General features: G+C 42.8%; 1 protein-coding gene across 1 annotated transcript; it reads left to right on the top strand.

Annotated features, from left to right (window-relative positions):
• Positions 1 to 271: 271 nt before the first annotated feature.
• Positions 272 to 9,664, top strand: COX6B1 (cytochrome c oxidase subunit 6B1). Its single transcript, XM_079118025.1, has 4 exons — positions 272 to 395; positions 2,694 to 2,810; positions 4,330 to 4,430; positions 9,480 to 9,664. Exons 2-4 carry the CDS (start codon positions 2,705 to 2,707, stop codon positions 9,531 to 9,533), a joined length of 261 nt encoding a protein of 86 aa, XP_078974151.1. The 5' UTR covers positions 272 to 395; positions 2,694 to 2,704; the 3' UTR covers positions 9,534 to 9,664.
• Positions 9,665 to 16,004: the final 6,340 nt, after the last annotated feature.

A 16,004-nucleotide genomic window follows, 5' to 3' on the forward strand; every position in this document is an offset into this window, starting at 1 on the left:
CAGTGATGCCTTATCCACCCTTATAGAAGTGTCAATAAATATCTCTGGCATGAATAAAAGTACTTTGGCTAGAATATTCTCTCCACGTCCACTCCCCCGCCAATCCCGGGATGCAGAACTCCTTTCCCGGGTAAAGGCGCAATCCAAAGTGCCGAGCAGGCTCACCATTGGGCAGGCAGTGATGATGAATAGGCATTCAGTCCAATAGGAGGCCGCAGTTCTCTTGTGTGGGCGTGGCCTGAGTGGTATCTCCGCGGCGCTCTAGCCGCTGGAAAGACTCTCTTATTCTTCGTTTCACCCAGCTTCCGGCGGGTCTTAATTCCGCTTCCTGTCTCATCCTGGCGTCTTTGCAAAGGGTCACATTGAGCTGTGCGCTGGTGCAGGGGCGTCTTTAGGTGAGTGTGGCGGCCTCGGGAACCTGGGACCCCAGCCACGAGGGCTGAGGAACCCGACCCCAGCTTCCCTGAGAACGGGATGAAGCTTCGGTTCTGCAGCGGCCGCCGGCCTTTAACCCTGGGGGCCTGTCGTTCTGTTAATAGTAATAGCTGAATATTAAGTAATATTCTTTCTTAATACCAAGCAATAGTCCAAGCAGTTTGTATTAACTCATTTAATCCTAGGCCTACGAGGTAGGTCCTGTGATTGTCCCCTTTTACAACGAGGAAATAGGCTCAGAGATGTTAGGCTACTCAGCAGAAGCTATACAGCGATCCGGGTTTGGACCCAGTAATTAGGACTGCAGTGCTTTTAACCAGAAGTGCACAGTCGTGGCCTGCCGCGGCTCATTTGGGTTGCAACCTGTCTCGTCCCTCCTCCCTCTTGGACGTTGAAGGGGCCGCAACATTTCGATCCACCCTTATCCTTTAATACAAGGTTGAGATCTCGCACAAAACTACTCTTGCGATTGAGTCCAAGCGGCTGGTGTTATACATCGGCCCTCAATTCCCTCTAGGTTCCCCGAAAGACTGTTTTGGGGCCGCTTGTATTTGACACTTGTGCAGCTCTGTGTGGCGCCATGACTTCTTGGATTCTCTGGAACTAGGCACTTTCTGTCAGATTCCAGGTGAAAACTGTCAGCTCCTGAGAGGCATATCAAAGATTTTCAACCCTGGGTGCACAATTGATAGAATTCAAGGAGTGCCAGTACCTGAGTAGGGTGGTGGTATGGGGGAGGGGAGATTGCATCCTTAGTTTTACTAACCTCTAATTGGAATGTAGTTATTTTTTTTAGTTAGGTATTGAGGGAACAATTTCAGTATTATTAGCAGCAGCTATAACTTTACCAGGGATCAAAATTAGATATTTTTGGAGCTTAAGGGACAGTACTGGGGACTGAAACAAGGAGTGCTTTACTACTGAACTGTATCCCCAGTCCTTCTTTTTTTTTTTTTTTTTTTTTTTTAAATGGTACTGGGGATTGAATGCAGGGTGCACTTAACCTTTTAGCCACATCCCAAGTCCTTTTTATTTTTTATTTTGAGACAGGGTCTCACTGAGCTGCATAGATCCTTGTTAAGTTGTGGAGGCTGGCCTCACTCTTGTCATCCTCAGTTGCTCAAATTACAGGCACATGCTTTGACTTTTTGTTTTGAGACAGGACCTCCCTAAGTTGTCCAGGCTGACCTCAGAGTCGCAATGCTCCTGCCTCAGCCTCTGGAATTGCTAGGATTACAGGCATGCTGTGCACCTTTGCACCCAGCAATCACAAATATTTGGTCATTGTTGCAAATGTTACAGAATATCATTTCCACTCATCATTTTTTCAAAATTGTAGAACTCTGCAAATCCCTGACTAGATATAACTGGTTTTCTTTGTCATCCTTTGCAAAATTTAAATGCATTTAAACATTCTGAGAAAGAGGTTTATAGGTTCATTAAACCCCTAAGGAGTTTGTGGCACCAAAACAATGAAAAGAACATATGCAGTATAGGTTCTGCCAATGATAGAGACATTTGTATGCTATATGACCTTAGGAAGACACTTAGATACCCTGTCCCTTCCTGGTGTGGGCAACAGTAATAGTAATAATTCCTGCCCTTTTGGGGGTGGGACAGAGAGTATTGGGGATTGAACACAGGGGTGCTCTACCACTGAGCCACATGCTCAGTTGTTTTTATTTTTTTATTTGTTGCTTTTAGATATACTTGACAATAGGGTGCATTTTGATATATTGTACACAGAGTGCAACCCTTTCCAATTAGGATCCCATTCTTGTGGTTGCACATGATGTGGAGTTACACTGGTCTTGTGTTCATATGTGAGCATAGAAAAGTTATGTCTGATTCATCCTGTTGTCTTTCCTATTTCCATCCCCCATCAGTTCTTTTTATTTTGAGACAGGGTCTCATTAAGTTGTTGAGGCTGGCCTTAAACTTGTGATCCTCTGCCTCAGCCTTCCAGGGTGCTGGGATTACAGGTTATGCACCACTGTGCCTGGTCCTGCTTTTAGAGTGACTCTTAAGAATAAAATGTGTAGAACAGGGCCTGGCATGTAGTAAGCACTCAGTAAATGTTAGCTAGTATTATTTGGGGACCAGGCAGGCCTGGTTTTACTAAGAAGTTGCCCCATAGCTTGTTCACACCCAACCCATCTTTTATGTCTGGGTCTCCTCCGTTGGCGCTGGTTGGTCTGACATCCCCATGATCAGGCCCCCCAGAGACCCCTGCCAAGACCTACTCCCTTTGCCTCTAGGAGTCAGCATCATGGCAGAAGACATCAAGACCAAAATCAAGAACTATAAGACTGCCCCTTTTGACAGCCGCTTCCCCAACCAGAACCAGACCAGGAACTGCTGGCAGAACTACCTAGGTAAGCAGGGCATGGTGATGGAAGAAAACAGACCTTCTCCTGGTCTCACACCTCAAGTCACTCACCTTTTGCCTTATCTTATGGGATCTTTGCATCCTACCCTCTCTCTTATTCTTATTTTTTTTTTAAATTTTTAATCTTATTATTTATTTATTTTTATGTGGTGCTGAGGATTGAACCTAGTGCCTCACAGTGCAGGTGTTGTACCTCTAAGCCACAGACCCAGCCCTGTTCTGAACATCTTACCTCAGAAGGGCCCATGGTCCTCATCACCAACTGTATTCAGGATGTGGGCCGGGTTTACAAATTTTGGTTCCTATAGTGATTTTTTTTTTTTTTTTCTTTGTGTGTATCAGGGATTGAACTCAGGGACACTTGACCACTGAACCACATCCCCAGCCCTATTTTGTATTTTATTTAGAAACAGGGTCTCACTGAGTTATTTAGTGCCTTGTTTTTGCTGAGACTGGCTTTGAACTTGAGATCCTCCTATCTCAGCCTCATGAGCTGCTGGGATTATAGGTGGGTACCACCATGCCCAGCTTGATGATGATGATGATGATGATGATGATGATGATGATGATGATTTTTTTTTTTTTAATTAAAGGAGCATGTGTGTGCACTTGTGATATAACATACAGGAAATGAATAAAACGTGGTACAGCTAAATGAATAATTCTAAAGTGAACCCTGTGTGGCCATAATCCACAAAGAAAAATAAATACTGCCAGCATGCTGGTTTCCTCTCCATGGGAGGCAGGCACTCTACCAACTGAGCTATATCCCCAGCCCTGAATACCATATCTTATTTCCCACTAGACATGTGACTCCGTCAACTTACAGTAATCACACTTTTGTTTTACCATTACATTTAAGTTTGCTTCTTTATGAACTTCATGAATACTATATGTCTCCTTTTGTGTTTGGGTTTTTTCATTCAGCACTTCAGATAGACCTATGCTGTGGCATATGGTTTGCTCATTTTCGATGTCATACTGTGTGCCACGATTTATTTTATTCATGGACATTAGTTTGATTTCCATTTGGGGATTCTTAGAAATTCTGCTGCTGTAAATATTCTTATAAATGTTATTTTATGTCCATGTCTTTCTTTTCTAGGGAATGTGCCCAGGAACAGAATACCTGGAACAATTTTCGTTTTTAATTGCCTGCCCCCTTTTTTTTTTTAAATCCCCCTCCTACCTTCCTCTCTAGTACTTAGCATCCAGACCATCTTCTCCTTGCCTTGCCCTGGTTCTGGACTTCCCTAATCCCCTCACGTGCCCTTTGTGTTTTGCCATAATTACCAACTCCAGAATTTTCAAATTAAACAGCAGTTCTTTAGTGTTGCAAAATCAATTTAGGGAGGTATATCTAGCCCGTTTTAGTACACTTTTATGTTTCCTCTGTGTGTAATACGAATGTATAATTGGTCATGAAGTAAAAAGTTCTTTGAATTTTGATCAGAAATATGTTGTAGCCCTTGGTCTGGGCTGACTCTGATCCCCTTTCTTTACAGATTTCCACCGCTGCCAGAAGGCAATGACCGCGAAAGGGGGTGATGTCTCTGTGTGTGAGTGGTACCGACGTGTGTACAAGTCCCTCTGCCCCATATCCTGGGTATGTGCCTCCCACGGGGGCCCTTGTGATGTTGGGGAGGGGACTTAGTGAAGGGGATGTTGGTGATTTGGTGGGAGCTCATCTCTGAGGGGCAGAGGGAGGACAAGACATCACACTCTCCGTGGGTTCATGCCTTTTCTGCAACCTTCACCAATAGCTCAACCAGTCCAGACCCCCAGCCAAGGCAACCAGGGCCATCTTGCTAGATGAATTTCAGTCATGCTCTCAACAGAGATATGCAGCTCTGTCCTTTTTTTTATAATGAGCATTTTAAAATTATATATAAAAGTAGAGAAAATTATTCAGTCACTCCAACTATATCCATCACCCAAATTTTGAATAGTTAACCAAGATTTTTCCACATTTTCTTCATATATATTCCTTTTTTTTTTCTTCTTCTTCTTCTTTCCTTTGCTGAAGTATTCTAGAGTAAATCTCAGGTCACTTCATCCTTACCTACTTGAATAGGAATCTCCAAAGAATGAAGACACAATAAGGCAGTTCTTTTAGCCCTGATCTGATAAGACCTTTTGTCACTATTATCATATCTTTTGCTATGCCGTCTTTTTTTGATGGGGGAGTACTAGGAATTGAACTCAGGGGCACTCGACCACTGAGCCACATCCCCAGCCCTATTTTGTATTTTATTTAGAGACTGAGTCTCACTGAGTTGCTTGGTGCCTCACTCTTGCTGAGGCTGGCTTTGAACTCAAGATCCTCCTGTCTCAGCCTCCCAAGCCTCTGGGATTACAGGTGTGCACCACTGTGCCTGGCATATGCCTTCTTTTTTTTTTTTTTAATATATTTTTAGTTGTTAATGGATCTTTTAAAATTTTATTTATATGCAGTGCTGAGTATTGAACCCAGAACCTCACTCATGCCAGGCAAGTGCTGTACCACTGAGCCACAACTCCAGCATGGCCCTCCTTTTTTAATACAAAGAATTTATGTTCAGCATTACCCTGTTTCATCAAAGCAAAGGATCCTATCGACTATAAGACATATTAAGAAATGTCCAAATCTTTTTTATTTTATTTTATTTTTTTGGTACCAGGTATTAAACTGAATTGGGAACAGTGGAGGAGGCACCAGCCATCTGTGTTGCAACTTGCACATCCCTAACCCTTTTTTGTATTTTATTTAGAGACAAAGTCTCACCGAGTTGCTTAGGGCCTCCCTAAGTTTCAGGCTGGCTTTGAACTTTTGGTCCTCCTGCCTCAGCCTCCCCAGCTGTTGGAATTACAGGCATGTGCCACCATGCCGGACTTGAATCTTTTTTTTAAATTGCTGAGAACAAATATACTATGCTAATTTCAGATATAAGTGGAAACCCATGTGTCTTAGAATCACAGTGTGATACTACTATGAAAATAATAGTGCTCATTTAAAAAACAAGTGGAAGCAGAGCAGGAAAATAAAAAGCAGAAGTCCCCTGTATACTCTCCAGTCTCCTTTCCCTAAAGTAGTTGCTATTAAATGATTCCATTTTTCTCTATATAAATTTATCATACATAATAAGCTGTGGAATTTTCCACGTATGACTGGTTCATGTTGTATACTCTCTGACTTGTTTTGACATATCAGTGTGTCTTGGAGCCTTTTTTTGTGACAGTACATATATATCTGCATAAAAGTAACTGGTTCTTTTTTGATGGAGATTATGTTGTAGTTTTTCAGTATTTTAAGCATCCTGAACGTACAGTCTTTGGGGCTTATATCACTAGAAATGCTGTTGGTTTTCCTCTCACCTCTCAAAACCATATTGTCTCAAGAGTCTTTGAGTATTCTGGGCCCAGGATTTCTCCCTGGGTGATCTTGAATAATATGTTGTAATTCTGTAACATCCCTCCTCCATCCCAGGGCCTGTATTAGGTGCGAGCTGGCCAGGGTCCTAGGAAGTGTGTTTCTGATGCTGTCATTGCCCTGCATCCTAGCCTGTAAGTCCCTGGGCCTGCCCCTTAGACGGAGACCATCAGGTTTTATGGTTTCTCCGCTTAGGCGTCCCCTCTGGGTACACATGCATTCTGCACAGGACCCTTTATATCCAGCAGCCCTGGCTTCTTTATTCCAAAAACTTGATGTAAGTAAAAATAAATTTTTGTGTAACCAATTCACAAAATAACAGCTAGAAAGGGGGCACACAGATTTTTCTTCATTTTCCTGTTCTGGCCGAAAATATTGTAGCGCCTTCCAGTTTTTTGTTTGTTTTGTGTTACTTAGGATCAAACCCTGGACCTTGCACAGGCTAGGCAAGTGCTCTACCACTGAGCTATATCCCCGGTCCTTCTGTTAACCCTTTCTGAGCCCCCAGCAATTGGGGTATGAATCACCTACTCCTTTTCTGTGTGCCAGTGTGTGTGCGTGGTTTTTTTATATTTATGAATATATTAGATACTGTTTTGCACTTCTGTTCTTAGTCAAACATACATTATATACCCACTTTCACACCGATATAATCTCCTCCATTATTAGGTAGCCATCATCCTATCATCTTTAATAATTAGAAAAACTTCTATGCCCCTTTAACTAGACTCTTTTTTTCCCCCCTCTTTTACATTTTACTTTTTCCTGAAGACACTGAGGTTTATTTAGGGAAGCAGAGGCACATTCAAGGGAGAATGTGGGCTCTGGACAGTCAGAGCATTTGGAATACACATTCCAAAAACAAGGACTACACATTCAAGGGGGAAGGTGAACCATCTCCAGAGAGAGAAACAGCAGCCTGTTAGTGTGGGGTGTTAATAGGGGGCTGGTTGTTAGAAGCCGGACTAGAGGTGGAGTCAGGGTAGAGCTCCATGATTTTGTGCCGGTTTTCCCTGCACTTGCACCTTGCACTCACATTACTTTGCAGGCGAGGGTATGGGTCAAGGGTGGGAGTGAGTCTCTCAGGAGCTACAGCAGTTCATCAGTATTTCCTGCATTCAGTGTTTCATGGATGGTTCCTTGGAGATGCTATCTCTCCCAAATCCCTATCTCATCCCCCACTCCCAGACTTAGCACCCTTAATCTTAAGGATTGATGAGGAGAGAAGATCCATGTTTTATGGTTGCTTCAGGCTGGCAAGGGGTGAAGACCTTCCCTACCAGGGGTTTGAACCTTGCCTGTCTAATCTAATGGGAACAGAGAAAAGACTGGTCTCAGTTGTTGAGATGAATTGGAATCCTCACATTATAATTGGTTCAACCATGGAATTGTTGCAATTAGTCAGTGTCTCTGAAGTTCCCTGTATGAGCCACCAAGAGGTGTTATAGAAAAAGACATGTCTCCAAAGTAGGGTCCAACGAGTTCCTGAAGAGAAGGGGAAACTCAACTCAAACCAACAAGGTTCTTGACATGTGTGACCAAAGAATTTCAGCATGCACCAGAGACTTAGAGGTTTATTTAGGGAAACAGAGGCACATTCAAGGGAGAATGCGGACCATCTCCAGAGGTCTTAGTGTTCAGTAATTCCATGTCAGGAAAGGTTTTATCTGTATTTGGATGATTTCCCTAGTTTTCTTTCTATGAAGTGAGATTATTGAGGCACAAGGGAATTTGCCGAAGGATCAGATCAGCCAGTCATTGCCCATCTTTCCCCAGCACATTATGTGTGTTAAATGCCAATTTGAACAATTAAAAAAGGGAAAAAGGTAAACTCAGCCAAGGAATTAAAAAAGAGAGAGAACTATGGACAGCATACAAGTCTGGAATGAGGAATCCAGATGAACCCCAGCCATGAGATGGTGTTCATCTCCACTCCAGTCATCAGGCAAACACGGCTTAAAACAAGACTTGTTTTAACCTTGCAGTCCAGACCAAAAGTTACAAAAGATTAATATTGCCAAGTTTAATTTGGCAAAATAGGTTTTGTGGCAGAGAGCTATTGGTTCTGTTAGTTGGTCCAGTCACTTTTGAGGTCAGATTTGCTAGGCTCTTTCAAAATGAGAAAATTGTCCTTTGATCTGCCAATTCCACATCTAAGCATCCTACAAAAATTTTCATGTGAGGACACCCATTGCAGAATTGTTCGTAATGTGGGACATTCAGAAACAGCCAGTTACATAAATGATGCTCTGTTATCTTGACAGCCTTTATAGAGAATGTGTTGATTTATGTGATACAATACAGAAAGAGCTCTAAGGTGTGTGTGTGTGTGTGTGTGTATACAAATAAAATAGGCACATTGTGGGCCATATTCTTTGTAAACACATGGTCAGGCATGCTAAAACAAACATGAGGTACAGACTTTATCAGTATCCTCATTTTACAGAATTAGAAACTGAGACCCAGAAAGGTGGAGTAACTTGGCCTAAGGTCACAACTAGGAAGTGATGAGTGGGGATTCAGATTTATTTTTTGTTGTCCAGGTTTTTATCCACTTCTAATATCTAACATGTAAGAGAGAGCAAAAGCTGGGGAGGGTATGTGAGTGTGGGCAGGTGAGTTGGTAGATACATCAAAAGGAGTATGCTGGGCTGGGGATATAGCTCAGTTGGTAGAGTGCTTGCCTCACATGCATAAGGCCCTGGGTCCAATCCCCAGCACCACCAAAAAAAAAAGGAGTATGCTTATAACTGCTGTATTAAGGTCCCCAAAGCAGAGAACACTTAAGGAGAGTATTAACAATTAGATAAGGACCTCGCCATCATTTTTATACTGTGCAAAATCTGTGATTAACCTTGGGATTTTACCGTGTACTCTGGCACCTTTTTGAACTTGATGACACATCTCGAAGATCCTTTTGGGCCAGAACATAGATCAACCTCATTGTAATGCAGCTGCCTAGTATTCAGAGCATTGGCTCTGGGGTTCCGGAAGCAGGACCGGCCGCACTCTGGGATGTCCCTACAGTGAGTCTGCCGTGTTTCTGCCCATTACTTCCCCCAGTGTGTCAGCTCATTCACGGAGAGCAATTTTTGTCTTTTGGGGTCACTGCTGGTTCTCTGACTCCTGGGACAGTGGTTGACACACAGCAGACACCTGAGTTACAAATGGACAGAGTGGGGAAGATACAGCCATCATCTGGCTTCCCCACAGAACAGGGAGTGACACAGACTTGTCTTTCCACAGGTCTCGGCTTGGGATGACCGACGGGCAGAAGGCACGTTTCCTGGGAAGATCTGAACTGGTTCCACCCTGCCTCTCCTGTCTTCTGTCCTTCTCCCAGGGTGGTAAAGGGGGACCTGGGTACTTGGTAGTTCCTACCCTGGGCTGAATCATGACTTAACTAATAAAAATTCACTGGAAAAGTCCAAGACTCTGTGTGTGTAAAAGTTGGACATCAGAGCCAAAAGCTGGATCCTGACAAGTAGGAGACCTCAGTAATTATCTTCTCTGATTTGTTTTACTTTTTAATTTAATTGAACTTTGGCCATTTCCTCCATTCCAGACAATCAATAGAATGGGTGTTTATATAAAATAGCTTTAAAAAAGCTTCAAATGCCTAGCAGCACATGCCTATAATCTCAGTGGCTCACAAGGCTGAGGCAGGAGGATCACAAGTTCAAACCCAGCCTGAACAACTTAGTGAGGACCTAAGCAACTTAGCTAGACCTTGTCTTTAAATAAAATATTAAAAAGGACTGGGAATGTGGCTCAGTGGTTAAGCACCCCTAAATTCAATCCCCAGTACCAAAAAAAAAAAAAAGAGAGAGAGACAAAAAAAATTGATCTTTGTGCTGGTCCTGTGGAGATTTTTAACATTTTTTTGTTTTGTTTTGTTTTGTTTTGATACCAGGTCTCACTAAGTTACTTAGGGCCTCACTAAGTTGCTAAGGCTCTCCTCAGACTTGGGATCCTCCTGCTTCAGCCTCCTGAGTCACTGGGATTACAGGCATGTGTCACCACACCTAACTAACTTTTCTTATGTATAATTTTTTAACCATATGATAATTCTTACATATATGTTACCTAGCTTTAACAGTTAACCAATGATCTCTTTCATCTCTAACTACCCCTTTCTCTCCAGATAATTTTTTTTATTTATTTTTATTGTAAACAAATGGGATACATGTTGTTTCTGTTTGTACATGGAGTAACAGCATACCATTTGCTTAATCATACATTTACATAAGGTAATGATGTTTGATTCATTCTGTTATTTTTTCCTCCCACCCCTCTTTTCCCTCTCTACAGTCCCTCCTTCCTCCATTCTTGCCCCCCTCCCACCCCCCGTTATGTGTCATCATCCGCTTATCAGTGAGATCATTTGCCCTTTGGTTTTTTGATATTGGCTTATCTCACTTAGCATGATATTCTCCAATTTCATCCATTTGCCTGCAAATGCCATAATTCTGTTATTCTTTATAGCTGAGTAATATTCCATTGTATGTATGTATATATATATATATATATATATATATATATATATATATATATATATATATACACACCACAGTTTCTTTATCCATTCATCAATTGAAGGACATCTAGGTTGGTTCCACAGTCTGGCTATTGTGAATTGAACAGCTATGAACATTGATGTGGCTGTATCTCTGTAGTATGCTGATTTTAATTTCTTTGGGTATAGGCCAAGGAGTGGGATAGCTGGGTCAAATGGTGATTCCATTCCAAGTTTTCTAAGGAATCTCCACACTGCTTTCCAGAGTGGTTACACTAATTTGCAGCCCCACCAGCAATGTATGAGTGTACCTTTTCCCCCACATCCTCTCTAACACCTATTGTTGCTTGTATTCTTGATGATCGCCATTCTAATTGGGGTGAGATGGAATCTTAGTGTAGTTTTGATTTGCATTTCTCGTATTACTAAAGATGGTGAACATTTTTTCATATGTTTGTTGATTGCTTGTAGATCTCTGTGAAGCATTTGTTCATATCCTTAGCCCATTTGTTGATTGGGTTATTTGTATTCTTCATGTAGAGTTTTTTGAGTTCTTTATATATTCTTTTTCCAGATAATTTTAAAGCAAATCTCAGAGCATGTGTATATCTCAGATTTTTCAAAAATTTTATTTATTTATTTATTCTTTTTCTTTGTGGTGCTGGGGATTGAACCCACGGCCTTTGCATGCAAGGCAAGCACTCTACCAAGCGCTCTGTATCCCCGGCCCTCAGATTTTTTTTAATTTTTATTTTATTTATTTGTTTTTGCAGTACTGGGGATTAAATCCAGAAGTGTTCCAGTGAGCTACATCGCCAGCTTTTGGGGTTTTTATTTTGAGACAGGGTCTTCCCAAGTTGCCCTGGCTGACCTTCAGTCTGGCTTCAACTGCTCTAGAAGCCAGGATTGCAGGCCCATTGAGATACTGATCTCTAAAACATAGGCACACTTCCATTATTATACCTAAGAAACTTAAAATAGATTCTTAATATCTTCTGAGTAGTGTTCTGCTCAGCGGGTTCTGTGTTCTGGGCCTTTGTCATGTAGATCACAGCGATTGAAAGTCATGTAAGCAGGTCAAAATAAGAACTTTCCCAGTGCCCCCAAAGGAATTGCCGCATAATTCAAAATAATCCACCAAACCTGTCAACAGAACACTGACAGCACAGCCACTAGAGTGCTACCATCTGGGGGCTGAATTGGTGTGTTCCTGAGACCTCAGACACCTGTGTGAAAAAACTTCTCTGATGCACTTTTTAAATTTTTTAAATAGTTTGTAGTTGTAGATGGACAATGTCTTTATTTTTTAATATAATTTTTAGATGTTGATAGTAATGGATATGGAGAATAAGAAATTCCCAAAATAATGAGGCCTTAGAAAAAGAAAAGGGAGTAAAAATGAAGGCCATGCATTGACAGCCTTCATCTCCCAAGACAATGTTTTCCAGATGCTGGTTACAGGCAGAGAGGCTATTTCATCGTCCTCAAAAGAAACAGTCTCTCGGAGGCGTTATCTCCTCCAAAGCAAAACCCTTTTTAGGCACCGTCTACTTACCTTGACCAAAAGGGCCCACATTCCTGACTGTCTAAGCAAAACTGACATACGTTCACTAGACCACCCCTCAAAATAAGCTAGATAAACCCAGTCCCTTTCATTGTTCAGTGGCTCATTCTCCACCAGGAGAGTGGGTCCGTGGGGACCATTTCACCCCGCTGAATAAAGAGCTGAGATGACACGTGAGGTTTGCTTCCTGCCAGTCTTTTTGTGCTAACAGATAGACCTTTATTTTATTCATTTATGTTCGGTGCTGAGAATCAAACCCAGTGCCTCACACGTGCTAGGCAAGTGCTCTGCCACGGAACTACAGCCCCAGCCCATCTGGTGCACTTTCAAGTGGGCAAAGATGATTCTTGTATTGAGGAAAGTGGCCTTAGGGAAGGGTCTTAGGAAGCCCCTGCCCAGTAGCAGGAGCTGTACACAGGTCCTTTGCATGCATAGGGACCATGAGGGACTGTAGAAGCTAATGGCATGCATCGAAAATAGCAAAGAAACACAAATTTCAAACAAAACAGTAGGACATCCAGTGAAATGTCAAGGTGTAGGACTCCCTGGATTCCAGCGGCCCAACTCGACCTAGAAGCTGTCACTGTTCTGTTTCCTGTTTTCCTCCAGAGGTAGTCCGTACGTTTAGAAACATTCAATACAAATTTTGCATGTATTTGATTTGATAAAGACAGTACAGCCCTCCCATTTCCTCTTAAATCTACTGCTGTTTGCTCTCCCACTTCCTGCCACACTGACCTCTTCCATGTGGCAGGAAGGATGTGAGCACATGAGATGGTTCAGCTGGCTCAGGCCCCTGCTGTTTAGCTGGGCCTGGCATGTGCCTCCGCCATGTAACCAGGCTGCTCACTCCCTTGGGGCTCAGGGATAAGTGAGGCCTTCCCTGACCACTCAGCCTACAGCTTCGCCCCCCCACATGTTGAACCCCTCCACTGTTCCTAAAGCACTTGTCAGTCACATTCCAAGTGTTTTTCTTCTTCATCCTAATCACTGTGGTACCACTACAGCTAGAATGCGATTTCCACGACAGCAGGGATTTAAAAACACTGTTCCCCCTTTCAGCGTTTTATTATGAAAAATTTAGGGATACAGAAGACATGGACAATGGTTGTCCTGTTACCCGCCATCAGGGTTAACAAATGTTAATATTCTGTCATGTTAACCATGTATGGTTTCCAGCAAAATGCTTAAAAATACTTCCCACATCTCAGGCCTTCCAACTGCTTGGTGAGCAATGCATTATGATGAGCCCTGTTTTACAAGTGAGGAAATCGACAGCTTCCACACCCTCCCTCAGGTCAGGCAGCTGTGGGTTTCCTTTGGGGTGTCTTTTTAGAAGGGGATTTAGTGCAGGTAGACAAACTTCTCAAGGCATGTTAATCACAAAGGGCATTAATAAGAGGAATCTGAGGCGTAAAGCCCTGTGATGACATGAATTTGGATATGACATAATTGACTTGCCTCAGATTCTTGTTTCATTGTATTCAATTCAACATGACCCCACATTTTACAGGTTTGAATATAACTTTACAGTCGGGTTTTACATTACTTTTCAAATGTCTGATTCCCGTACATAAATAAAGAAGGAAAGATAATTAGAATATCAACATTTTACAGCCCCCAGTGGTACCAGGCATTGAGCAGAAATAACTATGAATGTCACCAAAAGAGACAATTGCTGTGGTCTGAATGTTTGTGTCTCAAGATTCATATGTTGAAGTTCTAACCTCCAAGGCGATGGCATTAGGAAGTGGGCGATTAGGTCATGAGGGTGGAGTTCTCATGAATGAGCTTTGTGTCCTTCACAAAATCCCATAATCCCTTGCCCCTTCTGCTGCCATGTGAGAACACAGCAAGAAGCCACCATCTAGGAACCAGAAAGCAGGGCCTCATCAGCCACTAGGTGCTTTGATTTTGGACTTCCCAGCTTCCAGAACCATGAGAAATAAATTTCTGTTGTTTATAAGATATTTTGATATTTTGCTATGGCAGACCAAACAAACTTAAGATAGAAACCAAATATGTGCTTCTGGTCAGAAGCACTCATCACCACCTATGAAGTAGTTTTGCAAAAAAAAAAAAAAAAAAAAAAAAAAAAAAATCAGGTGCACACCTGTAATCCCGGCAACTCAGGAGGCTGAGGCAGGTGGATCGCAAGTTCAAAGCCAGCCTTGGCAATTCAGTGAAACCCTGTCTTCAAAATAAAAAATACAAAGGGCTCAGGATGTGGCTCAGTGGTAGAGCACTTACCTGACGTATGAAACCCTGGGTTCCATCCCCAGTACTGGGGCGGGGGGAACTATGGTGACTGTGCTCCTGAGGCAAGAGGCTATCATCCCTACACAATCTAGACAGCCCAGAAGCCAGAGCTTGGAAAACAGCACAAGCATGAGGACATTCATTCCTGCCTCACTGCCAGCTCCCGTCTTAGGGCCTTGCTTTCACTGCCAGAACCAAGGAACACCCTGAACTCAGAGTCCAGGTAATGTTTTTCAAGGTACAAAAAGTATACAGGAAAAATGCATCTCTTCCCCACCTTCTATCCAGCTATGAGGAGGTAACTGCTGTCACTAGTTTCTTGTGCGTCCTTCCAAAGATAGTTCATGCCTTAGTGAGCAGACCCTTCCTCTGCCTCCCATGTGCCCGTCCACACACGGTGGCAGCCTGCTGTGTGTAGTGTTCTGAACCTTGCCCACCCTCCCACTGTAGAAATATAGTACTTGGAGATAATCCCTATTGTGATATTCCTTTTTTGGGGGGGAGATACCAGGGAATGAACCCAGGGGAACTTGATCACTGAGTCATAGTTCCAGCCATTTTTTATACTTTATTTAGAAACAGGTCCCACTGAGTTACTTAGGGCCTCACTAAGATGCCTGTCTTGGGACCCTCCTGAGCCCCTGGGATTACAGGTGTGTGCCACCAAGACGGGCCTCTTATGATATTCTTAAAACCTTTTCAGATTGTGTAAGTAGTACATGAACATCTCATTCTGGTTTTAAGATTTTTTAAATACTCCAGTGAAGGCAGTATAGGTACAGAGAGGCAGCACACTATAGTCATTAAAGGAGCAGGCTCTGAAACCAGACTGTCAGGGTTCCAATTCAGGCTCCACCACTCACCAACTGTGATATGCTGGGAAAGCTATGTGACCTCTGTGTACCCATTTCAGCTGTAAAATCAGGTTGATGACAATACCTTTCTCACAAGGTTGTTCTGCAGATTCCAAGAGATGGTATGTGGAGCTGGGCCCATTGGCACATGTGAATAATCCTAACGACTCTGGAGGCTGAGGCAGGAGGATCGCAAGTTCAAAGCCAGCCTCAGTAACTTAAGGACCTAAGCAACTTAGAGAAACTCTGCCTCTAAATAAAAAATAAAAAGGACTGGGGGCCTGGGGATGGGGCTCAGTGGTGGAGTGCTCACCTGGCACATGTGGGCACTGGGTTCGATCCTCAGCACCACATAAAAATAAATAAAATTTTTATAAAAAGTACTGGGGATGGGGTTCAGTGGTAAAGTACTCCTGGGTTCAATCCCCAGTATCTCCTTCCCTGCAAAAAGAGATAGTACATCAAGGATGCCTAGGACTGTGCCTGAAACATTTCAAGCTCCTAGAACCGTGTGCTGTGCATTGGAAATGCTCTTTAAATATTAGTTGCTCCAGGCACTTTGGCCTCTGCTATAGTTT

Source organism: Sciurus vulgaris, assembly GCF_902686455.1.
Source record: "Sciurus vulgaris genome assembly, chromosome: 17".
In the NCBI taxonomy this organism is placed as follows: Eukaryota; Metazoa; Chordata; class Mammalia; order Rodentia; family Sciuridae; genus Sciurus; species Sciurus vulgaris.